Source organism: Saccoglossus kowalevskii, chromosome 14 (assembly GCF_978046115.1).
Source record: "Saccoglossus kowalevskii chromosome 14, keSacKowa6.1, whole genome shotgun sequence".
Classification (NCBI taxonomy): Eukaryota; Metazoa; Hemichordata; class Enteropneusta; family Harrimaniidae; genus Saccoglossus; species Saccoglossus kowalevskii.
In genome coordinates this window covers 31,386,302-31,404,517 of record NC_140654.1, presented here as the reverse complement: position 1 = coordinate 31,404,517, position 18,216 = coordinate 31,386,302, and the positions used below count along the sequence as shown (strand labels likewise).

The 18,216-nt window shown below is 31.7% G+C and overlaps 2 protein-coding genes across 2 annotated transcripts in view; one reads left to right on the top strand and one right to left on the bottom strand.

Moving 5' to 3' along the window:
* The window catches only part of LOC102807446 (rho GTPase-activating protein 18-like), a 37,643-nt gene extending 25,042 nt beyond the window's left edge, over positions 1 to 12,601 (bottom strand). Inside the window, exons 1-5 of the mRNA XM_085508134.1 lie at positions 12,479 to 12,601; positions 12,028 to 12,161; positions 2,143 to 2,278; positions 1,884 to 1,949; positions 886 to 1,049 (exon numbers count right to left, since the gene is read on the bottom strand). Coding sequence (XP_085364260.1) covers positions 886 to 1,049; positions 1,884 to 1,949; positions 2,143 to 2,272 — 360 coding nt within the window. The 5' untranslated portion in view covers positions 2,273 to 2,278; positions 12,028 to 12,161; positions 12,479 to 12,601. The remainder of the gene's footprint in view (positions 1 to 885; positions 1,050 to 1,883; positions 1,950 to 2,142; positions 2,279 to 12,027; positions 12,162 to 12,478) is intronic.
* Positions 12,602 to 12,796: 195 nt separating this feature from the next.
* LOC100377578 (uncharacterized) overlaps positions 12,797 to 18,216 on the top strand; it is a 79,751-nt gene continuing 74,331 nt past the window's right edge. Inside the window, exon 1 of the mRNA XM_002736659.4 lies at positions 12,797 to 12,995. Within this exon, the coding sequence (XP_002736705.2) occupies positions 12,976 to 12,995 (20 nt within the window). The 5' untranslated portion in view covers positions 12,797 to 12,975. The remainder of the gene's footprint in view (positions 12,996 to 18,216) is intronic.

Sequence of the window (18,216 nt, the reverse complement as noted above, 5' to 3'; positions counted from 1 at the left end):
GCATGAAGGACTTTGTAAACATTGTTTTGGCATTCTCAAGGGCAATATATATATTTTTTTCTAGAAGAGAAAACATTTTTATGACTAGTCAGACTAACTTTGGCATTTTGGAAGGGGTGGGCACTCTTCCGAATGTGACCCTGAATATAACAATTGCGCAAAAGTGGGGGGTGGTCACTTGACCAGGCATGGGTGATAACGCGGCCAAGTACAGTAACTTTATTAACTGGCAATGACCTTGGAAGAAAGTGTATTATATGAAAATATCTTGATCAGTAATAACCCATAAACGGAGGTCATTTGCATATATATCATAATTTATTGCTGAAGATTTTAAAACCAAGCAGCCCACTGATCGGTTATTTAAATCACAGAACATAGAACATGTACAGTATATCATTATGGCTTGTCTTTGTACAAACTTTGACACAGATTTTTTTTTTATGGCACATGTTTTTGAAAAATGTTTTTGTAATTCAGAGGACATCTTCATAGATCCATATCAACAGTTTACTTTTTCACCACTTGACTTTCTTGCCTAAATTTGTCTGCACTTTTTTTTTTTTTATATTCTTCAATATTTCTCGAAATGAAACCTCTTATTGGAGCCAACAGACAAAAATTGAGTCATTTATCAGTTTTTACCCCAAAAAATGTCCCAATCTTCTGAAGGAAAGTGCAGACCATAAACAAGATTATTTTGTGAATTTGTGATGAAAAGAGGAAACTGGTGGTGAAAAAGTTAATACACATGATCAAAAGCATTATCTACTAAATTTGAATGTTGTTGTGGTATTGAATAATTTTAATATAAAATGAAAATTAAAGCCTGGAACAAAAATCAAAACTTTTTTGTTGTTATAATAGTATTGGGGAAGTTCTTACCTGTAACGGAAATATATCCCGCACATCTGGAACAGTGGATGATTTGTATCTTTTTCGTAATGTTGCATTCAGTGTGTTGACACGTTTTTGTACAGCTGCTGCCTGTGTCTTTGTTAATGATGATGTCACACTATGCAAAACATCAGCTTCAAGTTCCTTACCCTCTACAAATTTATAAAAACATAAAACACATTTAGTATCTTATTTCTGCATTGCTACATCTTTCTGTCTGTGACTGCCTTCTGAACAAACATTTGAATACCAAAAATTACAGAAAATGTTACATAGTTCATACCCACCATAGACTCCAATCAGTCAAAATGACTATTTTGCCATGTGCCTCGGTCACGTGGGTTTGTGACGTAAGGGGTGAAAGAATCTTGGGGTCATGGGGCTTCCCCTGACCTAGATTCTATCTCTCCGTCACCGGCAGAATCGCTGATTAATGCCTACAGTTCAAAATTGTCATTTTGACTGACCGGAGTCCATGGTGGGTAATTGAACGTAGTGAATTGGACAAATTCAATTGCAGTAGTCAAAAATAGCATTTTCTTGAAGAAATGACAATGGTATACCCCCCTCCCCTCGAAAAAAAAATCTAACAAAGCACAATCCATTGAACCTAATGCCAATCAATCTGAAAGTAACATTTTTTAAACCAAAATTTAAAAAAAAATATACTTAAAAAGAAAGAATTTATGCAATTATTATAAATGCACATATTCCACCATTGGTTCTCACAACTTGTATAAATTTCTGTTCATTTACATTATGGGCAAAGCAGAAATGATAAATGTAGTTCAGCCCAAAACAGTAGTGATGTGATGTGATGGAAGGAACATAGTGATTATAAATAAATGTCAGTATTCTGTCATATACAACATTTTGACTATGTCTAGGAAAAAAACAATCTAACAGAAATATATTTAACTCTACAGACTTCACACCAATACATAATATGTACACATCAACAAATCTTTAATTAAACATACATGTACCTTCAAATTTAGATGCTAATAACTCAAAACCAGCTTCTTTCAACCATGCCACTTCTTCTTCGCCTTCTAATAGTATAGAAAATAAAAAAAACACTGTATGTGAAAATTTTTAAATAGTATGAAATAGTTGCTATGGCAATCATATTCCATCTAAAGTAATTTACAGGTTAAGGGTTAATTATTGAGTGGTGTCATATCAAGTAAAATGAATAATGGTAACTACATAAAAATGACTTAGTTCATCCACAATGCATCTTACCATCTGGCGTCTTTGGAGTGTCTTCTTCAGTTATTTCAGTTTCATCTGTTGGCTTATTTTCTTCGATGTCTTTTAATTCATTTATATAAATATCTAGTTCATCAGATTTACCAATCCGTCTACTCTCCATTTTAATCTAAATTCATGGAAATGAAAATTTAGAATGAATTTTATTCAGCAGAGACTAATTTATAAAATCTTTCATCAAAGCTAGTAATAGAATAGATGTGTGTTCAACTCAAGACTATATTATTTTTTATTGGATCACAAAATCTGCATGTACTACACAGCAAAATTTGTAATAACAAGCCATGCATGGCACAGTCCCCGTTAGTTATCAAATTTAAGATATATAGTTTTGTTTATAGTAATATAGCTAGAATATAATCATTTCAGGAATATGCTTTTTAACATTAAAATGATTGACATTTGTATCTGATCATCACAAAAGTACTTCTCCATATTGAGAGATATTGCTCTGGAACAGCATTCAAAATCAGCCATTTTGAATACATGTATATATATAACATGATGTATAACGAATATATAAAATTTGAATATAATCAGTCAAAGCATTTAAGAGATATGGCTCTAGAAGCCCAATCATTAAAACAAAATGGCCGCCAGTCAGCCATTTCGAATCCAATCTGAAAAATAAAATGACGAGCATCAGGAACCCGTAATGTCTAATGTACCAAGTTTGAACGAAATCCACCCATAAATTCTTGTTATTTGATGATTTTTTAGCACAAAATGGCCACCATTCGTCCATTTTGAATAGGATAGTCAAATCAATATATCTGTTTATCTATGACATGATGTATAATGAATAATTAAAATTTGAAAATATTATCAGTCAAAACAAGTCAGAGATATGGGTCTAGAAGCCCAATCATTAAAACAAAATGGCTGCCAGAAAGTCATTTTGAATCCGATCTGAAAAATAAATAACGTGCATCAGGAACCTGTAATGTCTAATATATGTACCAAGTTTGAACGAAATCCATCCATAAATGTCAGAAATGCTTGATATTTGATGATTGTTTAGCACAAAAAAGGCCACCATTTGGCTATTTTGAATAGGATCGTCAAACCAATATATCTGTCTATCTATGACATGATGTATAATGAATATTTAAAATTTGAACATAATCAGTGAAAGCAAGTCAGAGATATGGCACGAGAACCACATTCAATAATACAAAATGGCCGCCAGTCAGCCATTTTGAATCTTATCTGAAAAACAAAATTATTTGCATCAAGGTCCCATAATGTCTAATGTATATACCAAGTTTGAACAAAATCCATCTGTAAACAGCCGAGAAATGGTTGATTTTTAGGATTTTTTAGCACAAAAATGGCCGCCATTTGGCCATCTTGAATCAGATCGTGAAACAAAATGATGTGCATCAAGGTCCTATAATGTCTAATGTATATACCAAGTTTGAACAAAATCCATCTGTAAACAGCCGAGAAATACTCGATTTTGATGAATTTTAGCACAAAAATGGCCGCCATTCGGCCATCTTGAATCAGATCGTGAAACAAATTGACGTGCATATGTATAATATCATGTATGATGTATGTGTGAAGTTTGATTGTGATTGGTCCAGGCATTTCTAAGATACAGGTCCGGACGCACGCACAGACGCACGCACAGAGGTCAAAACATAAGTGGGAACAGGGACTAAAAATGTCAAAATTTTGACAAAGAACAGGACATTTAGCACTTTGAATACATATTAATTAACACATAAAATGTATTTTTTTTTTAAGTTTTACATCAGTAGACACAAAGTTGCTGATTTGAAATGTTTAATACCAATACTATTCATGCAGTAATAACACAATTGACAATTCATATTAAAAAAACAAAATGGCCATTGGCCAGACATTTTGAAACATACCAATGATTTGAATATGTACTGTAAAGCACAGTTGAGATAAGTTGTCACAGATTGAACATAGAAACAAGAAGACGTCAAAAACAAAGGTTCCTATAAAAAGATATTTCACAAAACTTAACATATTGGAATAGTTACATGCCATTTTAGCAAATTTGACTCAATGCACAAATTAACAAAATCTTAATTTAGACAGTAATATCATTGTGAGAATATACTTTTTTTTTAAATTAGCTACATTTGAATTAGCGAAATTACAGACAAGCTAAAGTAGCTAGCAAAACAGAATGTTAACAAACCATGATGAGTTCTCAAAACTAAATAACAGACAAATACACAGTCTATATGACTGTTGACAACCAGCCATAATACAGTACAGAAACCTCTGAATCATTAAAAACAATTACAATTACAGAAACACAGTACACAAACTAAATAACAGACAAATACACAGTCTATATGACTGTTGACAACCAGCCATAATACAGTACAGAAACCTCTGAATCATTAAAAACAATTACAATTACAGAAACACAGTACACAAACTAAATAACAGACAAATACACAGTCTATATGACTGTTGACAACCAGCCATAATACAGTACAGAAACCTCTGAATCATTAAAAACAATTACAATTACAGAAACACAGTACACAAACTAAATAACAGACAAATACACAGTCTATATGACTGTTGACAACCAGCCATAATATAGTACAGAAACCTCTGAATCATTAAAAACAATTACAATTACAGAAACACTAGTACACAAACTAAACCACTTTACAATAGTGAAAACCATTAAAAGATATTCAAAAGCTTCATTAAGTGATTTAAACCAAAATAATAATACATATTCGACCTTATCTTGTCTTTGAAGGAAGGACAAATAGACAGATATTTTCGGATTTTGTCAAAACAGGAAATAGAAACCAGTATTTTCATAAGCACTTCTCTTAGACTTCACTATATATTGTACTATGTATTCATGGACTAAATCAACGTAACTGATAAACAAAAGAATTATACACACAAGGAGGGCCTTAAAATTCGTATGGTGGATATTGAAATTTTGAACAAAGCAATAAAACTTTCCTGGGCTGTTAAAATTATAGATACAGAATCAACTATAGCTGTATTCAGTCATTATTATTTTAGAAATTATGGGGGTTTACGATTTTTACTCCAGTGCAATTATGATTGGGGCCAAATAAATGGTAGAATACCTCCCTTTTACATGGATATTATAAGATATTGGAGTGAGATAAATAAACAGAAGGAACCAAGTTGTGTACAGGAAATTATAACGCAAACAATTTGGAATAATAAATATATTGAATAATTATATTTGAAGTGATGTACTTTATTGGGAAAATATATGAATAAAAAAAAAATTATAAAAGAAAAGAAAAAAAAAAAAAAAGAATTAAACACACTCAATAATCCCATTACAACATGTATTCTGCATGTAATCTGTAATTTTAAAAACATACATCGCTATAGCAACAGAGTAATATCATTACAAAGAAGAGCAGATATAGTCAGTCATTAATTAATTTGCATATCATCAGTTATTTCCTTTAAAATCAGTCTAAATTGTGACAAAGTTACAATAAAGAAAAAGAATCGTCAGATGTAATGATCTTCAACCTTCTTGACCTAAGTTAGTTATTTATCATTTAAAATTATCAGAACTGTGTTATGTTACCATCTGCTTCATAAATAAATGGTTACCACAGGATTTGACATTTGTATGACCTACTGCAGGTTTCAAATTTCATTATTTTTTCCAGTTTTATGAAAATTAATGAAAACACATGGCGTGTTATAAAAACTAATAATATTTAATTTTGTCATCAATCTTTGAAATCTCTGTGTAGTGTGTATCGAAAAAAGTATTTATAAATTAGTGAGTTACTCTACTTACTTGGATTCACATGATTTTCTATTATAGTACCATGTTACATTCTTTTAAATACCATTTAAAAAAACTACAATCAAATTATTACTGATTTTAAAAGCACCTAAAACATAATAATAATCCAGTGAACCAAATATCAAACAGAAAAGACAATTATACGTGACTAAATTGACTGTAGAAAGTAGAATTACCTGGCAATATTCACTCCAATGCTGGGAATAGTGTGAAATTCACGTCAGGGAACTTTAATACTAGTAATTTACAAGTACAATATAATGTTTGAATTTCAATAAAACATTAATTATGAGCCACGCTTTTTCTGTTGATGCTGGCAATATTATAATAGTATTATAATACAAACCCATTATAGAGAACGATGTTTGAAATATCACAAATCAATATTTGGAGAGAAATGATTCATGTAGGCATTATTAATTGAATGGATTATAAATATGAGTGAAATGCTATGCAAATTATAAGAATGACACTCAATAACTATGCAAATTAGTGGTACTAAAAGTCAGTTTCTCAATTTATGTGAATTGAAACACGGAGGATGAAAGAATTCAATTAGAATATGAAATATCAATGACCATACATATTAGAAGATGGAGATTCGATGAATATGCTAAATTACAATGTAGAAATTCAATGAATATGCAAATTAGAACACATATTCAAGGAATATGCTAAAATGCAACGTTGAAATTAAATGACTATGCAAATTAAAACACAGATTCAATGACTATCTGGGCTTAAACTTCACAGAGAGATCAAAGGCAATTGCCTTGATGTCCATTGAGTTTGCTTTGGTGCTCTTCGATATTCCCTATATTATTTCTATATGCTGAATCAATTTACAAAATTTTCTGAATTTCAAGCCCTGGACTTAGCAAATTAGAACATAAAGATTCAGTAACTATGCTAATTAAAACATAAGAATTCAATGACCATGCAAATCAGAACAATGAGATAAAATAATTATACATGTATGAATTAAAACAAAGTGATTAAATGACTATGCAAAATTAGACCATGAAGATTCAATGACTACACAAATTAGAACATAGTGATTAAATGACTGCAAATTAGCTATAGTATATGGATCACTAAGCAAATTGGAACATTGACATTAAATGATCATGTAAATTAGAACATGTAGATTACATGACTGTAAATTGGAACCAGAAGATTCAATGACTGTGAATTACAACAAAGAAGATTTAACGATAACACAAATTAAGATATAGAAATCTAATGACTGCAACTTTTAAAGAGATTCAATGACTACACAAATTAGATCATAGAAATTCAATGATTATACAAAATAGAGCAAATGAATATGCAAAGTAGAACATGTAGATTCAATGATTATGCAAGTTAGAATGTAGAGATTCAATGACTACACATTTACAATGGCTATGTAAATTAGAACATAGAGATTTAATGACTATGCAAATCAAAACAGAGATTCAATGGCTTACAAATTAGAACAGAAATTCAATGGCTATGCAAATTAGAACATAGAGATTCAATGACTACACAAATTGGAACATAGAGATTCAATGGCTATGCAAATTAGAACATAGAGATTCAATGGCCATGCAAATTAGAACATAGATATTCAATGGCTATGCAAATTAGAACATAGAGATTCAATGGCTATGCAAATTAGAACATAGAGATTCAATGACAATGCAAATTAGAACATGGAGATTCAATGGATATGCAAATTAGAACATTGCAATGGCTATGCAAATTAGAACATAGAGATTGAATGGCTATGCAAATTAGAACATAGAGATTCAATGACTATGCAAATTAGAACATGGAGATTCAATGACTACACAAATTAGAACATGGAGATTCAATGGATATGCAAATTAGAATATAGAGATTCAATGACTACACAAATTAGAACAGAGAGATTCAATGACTATGCAAATTAGAACATAGAGATTCAATGACTACACAAATTAGAACAGAGATTCAATGGCTATGCAAATTAGAACATAGAGATTCAATTGCTATGCGAATTAGAACACAGAGATCCAATGACTATGCAAATTAGAACATGGAGATTCAATGGCCATGCAAATTAGAACAAAGATATTCAATGGCTATGCAAATTATAACATAGAGATTGAATGGCTATGCAAATTAGAACATAGAGATTCAATGACTATGCAAATTAGAACATGGAGATTCAATGACTACACAAATTAGAACATGGAGATTCAATGGATATGCAAATTAGAATATAGAGATTCAATGACTACACAAATTAGAACAGAGAGATTCAATGACTATGCAAATTAGAACATAGAGATTCAATGACTACACAAATTAGAACAGAGATTCAATGGCTATGCAAATTAGAACATAGAGATTCAATTGCTATGCGAATTAGAACACAGAGATCCAATGACTATGCAAATTAGAACATGGAGATTCAATGGCCATGCAAATTAGAACAAAGATATTCAATGGCTATGCAAATTATAACATAGAGATTCAATGGTTATTCAAATTAGAACATAGAGATTCAATGACTATGCAAATTAGAACATATAGATTCAATGGCTATGCAAATTAGAACATAGAGATTCAATGACTATGCAAATTAGAACATGGATATTCAATGGCGATGCAAATTAGAACATAGATATTCAATGGCTATGCAAATTAGAACATTGAGATTCAATGGCTATGCAAATTAGAACATGGAGTTTCAATGGCTATGCAAATTAGAACACGTAGATTCAATGGCCATGCAACTTAGAACATATAGATTCAATGACTATGCAAATTAGAACATAGAGATTCAATGACTATGCAAATTAGAACATAGAGTTTCAATTGCTATGCAAACTAGAACACAGAGGTCCAATGACTACACAAATTAGAACATATAGATTCAATGGCTATGCAAACTAGAACATATAGATAAAATGGCCATGCAAATTAGAACATAGATATTCAATGGCTATGCAAATTAGAACATTGAGATTCAATGGCTATGCAAATTAGAACATGGAGTTTCAATGGCTATGCAAATTAGAGCACGTAGATTCAATGGCCATGCAACTTAGAACATATAGATTCAATGACTATGCAAATTAGAACATAGAGATTCAATGACTATGCAAATTAGAACATAGAGTTTCAATTGCTATGCAAACTAGAACACAGAGGTCCAATGACTACACAAATTAGAACATATAGATTCAATGGCTATGCAAACTAGAACATATAGATTCAATGGCCATGCAAATTAGAACATAGATATTCAATGGCTATGCAAATTAGAACATTGAGATTCAATGGCTATGCAAATTAGAACATGGAGTTTCAATGGCTATGCAAATTAGAACACGTAGATTCAATGGCCATGCAACTTAGAACATATAGATTCAATGACTATGCAAATTAGAACATAGAGATTCAATGACTATGCAAATTAGAGTTTCAATTGCTATGCAAACTAGAACACAGAGGTCCAATGACTACACAAATTAGAACATGGAGATTCAATGGCCATGCAAATTAGTACATAGATATTCAATGGCTATGCACATTAGAACATGGAGTTTCAATGACTATGCAAATTAGAACATATAGATTCAATGGCTATGCAAATTAGAACATAGAGATTCAATGACTACACAAATTAGAACATATAGATTCAATGGCTATGCAAACTAGAACATATAGATAAAATGGCCATGCAAATTAGAACATAGATATTCAATGGCTATGCAAATTAGAACATTGAGATTCAATGGCTATGCAAATTAGAACATGGAGTTTCAATGGCTATGCAAATTAGAGCACGTAGATTCAATGGCCATGCAACTTAGAACATATAGATTCAATGACTATGCAAATTAGAACATAGAGATTCAATGACTATGCAAATTAGAACATAGAGTTTCAATTGCTATGCAAACTAGAACACAGAGGTCCAATGACTACACAAATTAGAACATATAGATTCAATGGCTATGCAAACTAGAACATATAGATTCAATGGCCATGCAAATTAGAACATAGATATTCAATGGCTATGCAAATTAGAACATTGAGATTCAATGGCTATGCAAATTAGAACATGGAGTTTCAATGGCTATGCAAATTAGAACACGTAGATTCAATGGCCATGCAACTTAGAACATATAGATTCAATGACTATGCAAATTAGAACATAGAGATTCAATGACTATGCAAATTAGAGTTTCAATTGCTATGCAAACTAGAACACAGAGGTCCAATGACTACACAAATTAGAACATGGAGATTCAATGGCCATGCAAATTAGTACATAGATATTCAATGGCTATGCACATTAGAACATGGAGTTTCAATGACTATGCAAATTAGAACATATAGATTCAATGGCTATGCAAATTAGAACATAGAGATTCAATGACTACACAAATTAGAACATATAGATTCAATGGCTATGCAAACTAGAACATATAGATAAAATGGCCATGCAAATTAGAACATAGATATTCAATGGCTATGCAAATTAGAACATTGAGATTCAATGGCTATGCAAATTAGAACATGGAGTTTCAATGGCTATGCAAATTAGAGCACGTAGATTCAATGGCCATGCAACTTAGAACATATAGATTCAATGACTATGCAAATTAGAACATAGAGATTCAATGACTATGCAAATTAGAACATAGAGTTTCAATTGCTATGCAAACTAGAACACAGAGGTCCAATGACTACACAAATTAGAACATATAGATTCAATGGCTATGCAAACTAGAACATATAGATTCAATGGCCATGCAAATTAGAACATAGATATTCAATGGCTATGCAAATTAGAACATTGAGATTCAATGGCTATGCAAATTAGAACATGGAGTTTCAATGGCTATGCAAATTAGAACACGTAGATTCAATGGCCATGCAACTTAGAACATATAGATTCAATGACTATGCAAATTAGAACATAGAGATTCAATGACTATGCAAATTAGAGTTTCAATTGCTATGCAAACTAGAACACAGAGGTCCAATGACTACACAAATTAGAACATGGAGATTCAATGGCCATGCAAATTAGTACATAGATATTCAATGGCTATGCACATTAGAACATGGAGTTTCAATGACTATGCAAATTAGAACATAGAGATTCAATGGCTATGCAAATTAAAACATGGAGATTTAATGGTGATGCAAATTAGAACAGAGATTCAATGGCTATGCAGATTAGAACATGGCGATTACAACTATGTTTTCACTACAAATTAATTAAACCCCTCTGACTATACACAAGAGCAGCCTAATACATTTCTTACATTATTATTGAGTTTTTGTTTGCATACTTTGTTGGGTTTGTTTTGTTGTACAGTGTATAAACATGTATATATTCATGACTTTGTTTTCTGTCATTGTAACCATTCCTCTGGGAATAAGTGAAGTGTTAATAAATAAATAGTAATATAACATTCTTTGTATATATTATCCCCATTATTTTTTCCCAAATTATATGTAACATTCTATTTCATTTTTATAATTTGTAATCATATCTCTCTTTTCTTATGATTCATACAGTATTTATTTTTTTATTCTTTTTTAACTAAATATAAGGTGCATGCAGTTTGTACACTGAAGGCGATTCATATTGCAGGCTCAGTTTAATGTACAAACTATCAGTAATTAGAACAAACATATGTCCAGAGCATGTACGGATACACTGATGAATTACTAGTACATTGTACAGCGAAATTTGATTCAATGCATAAATTATCAGAATCTTAATTTTGGTAAAGTGCCAAAAGTTCAAGTTGTTGATGATGTCATTGTGTACAAGCATAACACAAGGCAATAGATAGCTTTCACACAAGTACCCCCAATGAATCTTTAGTCAAAACGTATGTCTGACCAGAGCGGTAAAATTAGATGTCTCCTTTTACCTCCAAGGTTTGACCATTCACTGTACCAAAGTTCCATGAATCAAATGACAAGCATATATAAGTGTGTAGATAAAGATTACATACTGTGTTACACACGTACATACATGTACCACTTACCTGTACTGGTCAGCCACGGACAATAATATATTCAACTATGTCTCCAACATCGTCTTATTTTCTCTTGGTACTTTTATACACCATAACAATTCTACTTCGACGCGTAATTTCGATATCCTCGTAAATTATGTGACCTTAATCAAAGCAAAATGAGTGCAATATTCAAAGGCTTGATACGTAAGCATATATCATACGTGCAGATTGCGGAAGAACAACATCGGAAATTATTACGTAACAGCATCGAGGCAAGTTCCAATACGATGAATGAACAAATGATAGCATATTATCAAATTTTACGACATCGTTGCGAAATCTTCTTGTTACCGTTGTGATTTTTAACGACCACGATCAGCTGTTTTCCATTTCGATGAATTCCTTCGCTGATCCAGTTTATACGCCAATTTCCGGGTTATACAAACACTTCGCAAGCTTAACACTCGATCGTACTTACCGTATAGTCACCAGTATTTGTCTGACACATCGGTGACAACCACATAAACGCGGTCTTAAAGCTCAATACAATATTATCATTACCACTGAATTTCAGTGTATCGGCACCGCCTAAACCGGAAATCTGGATAATTATAGAATGACCTTTCACCTCAAATGATCCGGCAAGGTGACACAGTTAATCATCTTATCTTTAACACAGATAATTCTAATTTCTTTACAATTAAACATAGATTTAACGGGAATTATAGAAAATATTATAATTATAAACTCACCTTTTTTGACCCCAAGTTCTGTAACTCCCTGGGTAGCGAGGGCGCGCTTTATGTGGTGACGTCATCGATCACATGTCCTCCCTGGTTACGCTGTGGTCTGTTATGCTACCCTGCGACGAATCGAATGGATTTGTTTTGAGAAACTCCTATTAACAGCGTGTAGCCACCATCTATGGTGTTGAATTATACTTCACATAAAACTTACGGCTTCACATAATTAAAGATGTCTCACGTTGATGTCGGGTAAGTTGTTTAGATCGCAGAATGTCTGTTGGGACATTTTTGTTTTTTTCCGCCAGCTCAAGTCATGAGCGCTTCCATGATCTACCTAATTTATTTAAGTGCTTCTTTAATTCACATTGTTTATCTGTATTATTTTATGTTCGTACATAAATATGCTAATTTAGTAAACTAATCAATTCTTATATTTCCATGTATTTTGCGAGGTCGCATGGTTGTTTTTTATTTAACAATCTTGCTCAGTGCATCGTTCACCCGCCATTACAGTCCGGGTTTCCTGTTTATTTGCAAGCACACATAGGTAGCCAAGCACCTGACCTTTTCAATTTCAGTCATGCATTCGTATGTGCATTGGCAAAGCTGTAAAACTAACAGCAAACACTAAATGTAACATAATGATTTTAGAATTAAATGTTATTTGCGTTTTCTGTTCTGATAGTAAACTCATCACAGAAACACTAACTGTGAACATGGAACTTTAAACAATCACTAAATTACTAAATAATACAAGATCTCTATAATACTAACTAATATAAAATTACTAAATGTGGTACTCAGCCTCCGGGTGTTTTCAGATACAGTTGTCTTGACAGACAGTTTGAATCGATAGTTGGCCCGAGGAAATAATCATCATAAAAACATATCACTTACTAAATAATATATAAAATGTATGTATTAAAATAACATTATTTTAATCACACTGACTGAAAATTGAAATTACAATGTATATTGCTGTGTCATATTCAGTATTCAGTGACAAATGTGCTAAAATATAGCATGTATTTAGCATAAATTAACATTTGATTTCTAAACATAGTTCAGGAGAATTTTTATTTCTCAGTTTGTAGATAATAATTGCTGATATGTCTTATGACATCACTCGTATCAACTATCTCTATGAACAAGTTATATACCGATTGACTGATAACATTTTATTATGCATGAATTATATATATGATAATTATAAACTGTGTTACTATATGTACCCTTATGCTTCATATACTGCATTTGCTCTGTTAGCAGCATATCTCAAATAGAAACACATAAAAAATGCAATTATTATATACATGTAGATCATTAATTAAAATATGACTAAAATATTATTTTTATCACAAGTGCAACTCTGTCATTACCGGTAACATAAGCATATACACTTCAAATAGAGCAAATACGATATTATAGTGAAAAACAGATTGATTTCCAAGTGCTGACAAATTATTAGAAGTTCATTTATTTTTTGTACAAATCAGAGTATGGTATATTTGAAATTCTACCGAAGTTAAATATACAAGTATGTGTATGCTTATTCAAATAGAGTGATTATGGTATACTGAACCAATAGTTAATTAGTTGCGAACAACACTGCCTTTTGATCTGTTATGATAACCCTTGTTGCTAGCTATCATCTAGGTCTAGGTCTACTTGATTAATGTACATGTAGCAGACAGTTTCAGTTTAGAGTCCATTTCTGAGCCAGCTAGAGACAATGGGGTTTTAAATTGAACAAAATAAAAAAAAAATGTGTGTTCACTTGGGCTTCTGATCAGACTTGCCATTAACCTGCATGCTTCAGTGAATGATAGACATGATAACAAACGTTATCTACTAGTATTAGTTGTACTGTAAAATACTTTATTTTAGCTGGATTTAATTTTCACTGAAAAGGCTTTTTGGGTGTTTTTCATGGAATTTATTTTCACTTATTTTTGACAAGTTGAATGTAAAATATAGGGAAAAAAGGTATATTCGCTGGATTTTATATTCACTGAATCATTCCTTCAGCGAAAATAGCAAAAATTAATTCCAAGTGAAAATAAAGTATTTTACAGTATTTACCTGGTAGAAATTTTACACTTACCATACTTGCACCACAAAGACATTGCCATATATAAATTATGGATCAAAATTAATAGTTGCCTGTTCTTTGGACAAGAATGTCTGTTCCAAATAAATGTACTACGTCTTTCTTACATTTAGTGCATGCTAAAATTACATTAGAGATTGCCATCAAATTTCAAAAAGCCAGTATGCCAGCAACTCATCTCTCTCGGCAATAGTTATATGGCATTCTGTATGGAAGTTCTTGTATTCTGAGATGATATACATGTACCTATAGGTTTATTGGTGGTTTGGTCTATTAAATAATTATGTGCAGGGCTTCAGAGTTGAGAGAGGGGGAGCAAGGGGGGATAGCTGGTACAGATTACAGGAAATAAAAACGGCATTTTACGTTTTTTACGAAAATAGAAACAATTGATTACAGCTTCCGAAAATACCCCTTGCCGACCCTCTTGAGAGGACACCCATTTTCAAGCCAAAATTGCCCTAGTGTAAAGGAATTACAATGTATATAGAAAATATTTGTATTTTCGAAAGGTGCCAAGGTAAAGTCATTGGCCTGTGAAGTGCAAGTGCCTGCTCTGTATGTGACATATTTAGTATGGATATGTGTGAAACGTACATCAAAATTACTTCAGACAAACAGACCAATAATTCAAAAGAGTGCAACTTTAGATGTTCACAATAATCATAATTAGAACATGATAATTATTGATAAATTTGCTTAAAGTAGTACCTACCGGTATATACTTACTCGCTGGTAATATTTTAACAAAACTGAAAATGAGATTTTTTACATAAATAATATAAAAGTACAAAATATCATTAATTTATTGGCTTTTAAATTATAAAATACAATAGATTATGTCATCATTGCATTTACCATGCAGGTTCTCGCAAAAAAAGACTATATGCTCTAAAACTCGCAAACTTTTACCTAGTTTTATATAAAAGAGAATTTAAGTTATTTTCCAATTTATCTTGTTTTTCAAAAAAGGAACAAAGAATGTGAAATCTGGGTGTTTCTTTTGGCACCACATTATTGTTATCTTTGGAAAACAAATAAGAATATATTGCAATATATTTATGGGTGTAAAGCACTACTTGTGCATGTCATATTGAAAGTGATCTATAAATCATTTCATTATAACCAGGCCTCTTAACTTTATTTGTTGCCAGTCTTGAAGGCTGATACTGTAATTTATCAAATAACAATATACTGCAGTTGTGTTACTTGCAACCCGTACTTCAAATAAATTATTTATTTATTACCATAGCAACTGTAAGTTGTATTGTTTTCTCCATTTAAAATAAGCAGCTAGGTGTGTCTAGGTTTCAGTCATACTGACTAAATTGTTGAGAAATGATGTATGAATTTAGAACAGTAGCTCAGAGTGAAAACTATACAATATATGTACATGTATGTCTTATTTTAGGAAATGTTTCAGGATTTAGGAGCATATTTTTTTCCTAAAAAATATTATGTATATGATTGCCTTTTACACAAATTGCATGGTGAATTCAGCTCAGGTATTATAAGGTTTACTGACTCAATAATTATGATAGCATTTCTCATACAAAAATCCTTTTTTTCAGTTCTCATGATAATATAGTGATTAAAAAAGTCAGTTGTATTTAATGTTATTTCAATTTTTCACATACTATTTATGTATAATTGTTCATTTTATAATAATATTGATATTAGAATAATGTAGCATTTCTCAGTTCACATGGTAATACATGTGTATAGTGATTAAAAAAGTCAGTTGTATTTTATGTCAGTTTTTTCAATTTTTCATATACTGTTTACGTATAATTGTTTATTTTATAATAATATTGATATTAGAATAATGTGTGTAATATACATTGGTGTATGTATAATAACTATTTGTCTGGTTTTGCATTTGTTATGACAATTAGTGGATATGAAAGCTAATAATTAGCTTCATCATTCAGTGTTCTCCCCAGGAATTTAAACCACTGTGGCGGACTAATTTGCATATGATTTGCATATCATTTACATAATAATAGAGATTGACCAAAGCACATTTACATCCACATAACAAACAACATATATTTTCAAAAACAATGTGGCACATATTTATTTGTTTCATACAGTGTTATAAACACTATTCTTTTGGGATATTAATGAGCTCAGTCACAGTGCAAATATTTTTTCTATTGGAGTCAAAATATTACGTTTCACAATTTAGAAGAGTTTGAATTTAAAAATGAAAAATTGTCAAATCGAAATGGAAATGCTGCAGACTATTAAAAACAAACAAACAAATAAATTGTAAAAGGCTAAATGAAACGCATTTGAAACGTTTCAGCCAGGAATATGTTCTCGACTTCCATGATCTTATTTACTACAAAAACATTGTCCTTCAAAAAATTGTTCATTATTCGTACCATCAGCTTCTACAACGTTTACATTTACAGTAATGAACGAACAAATAAAACTTACAAACGATCATCAAAGTTACGATGTGACTTAACTTACTTCGCGATGTTATAATACACCGGTTATACCAATAATTCCTCATACTCAGTCATGCCATGAAAAAATGTTACTTATTTTTTTATATGAAATAAACGTAAAATTTGAGCGATTATTTTTGATCACTCGATCGCTTCGATGAAAAACAAAGACCGCCATGATAATTGTGACGTATTAGTTGACCGGCATGTGTCCTTTGACCCGATGGGTCAAAAACGCCATTAACCAATCAGAATACCGCATGGTAATGCCGGCAGAACCCGAAGTTTTCCGAATGGTAGTTGTCATAAAAATTACATTGCGGAAGTAAAGCGATGTCGTAGCACGATGTGTTGGTATGGATTTCAGATGAAAACTGCATGATGGTTTTCGAAATAGGTGATAAGCAATTTTTAAAAGGTAAAAGAAGTCTTGAAAGAAGAGTTTTTACATGATTCGCGATGATAAAAGTTCAAATGTATTTTACCCAATCACGCAATAAACACGTTGTTTTTTTTCTTGAGTAGCGTAAACAGATTGTGAACTCCGCTTTGCCCATGTTATATCGGGGTGGAATTGATTTTGAAAAAATGTTAGCTTTCAATCTAAAGACTGCGTCGATCGTTAAAGTATTTACTTACGAACAAAGAGGTGCTAATTTTACAAAATTAACTTGTATTGTTTATAAGCCACTACCACATCGTGCGACTATGTCTATTGTTTACAAATTATAATCCACGACTGGCAGGATGCGTGTCGGTCGGTACGTCGGACAATAGTCCTGGTCGGAAGCGTGGCAAGATCCCTGATAGCTACGTATTTCTTTCTATATTTCGTAATACAGTTCACAGGATGAACAATGAAAAAAAGCACTGTGGCGGTCTTACTAATCACCGTGGCGGCTCG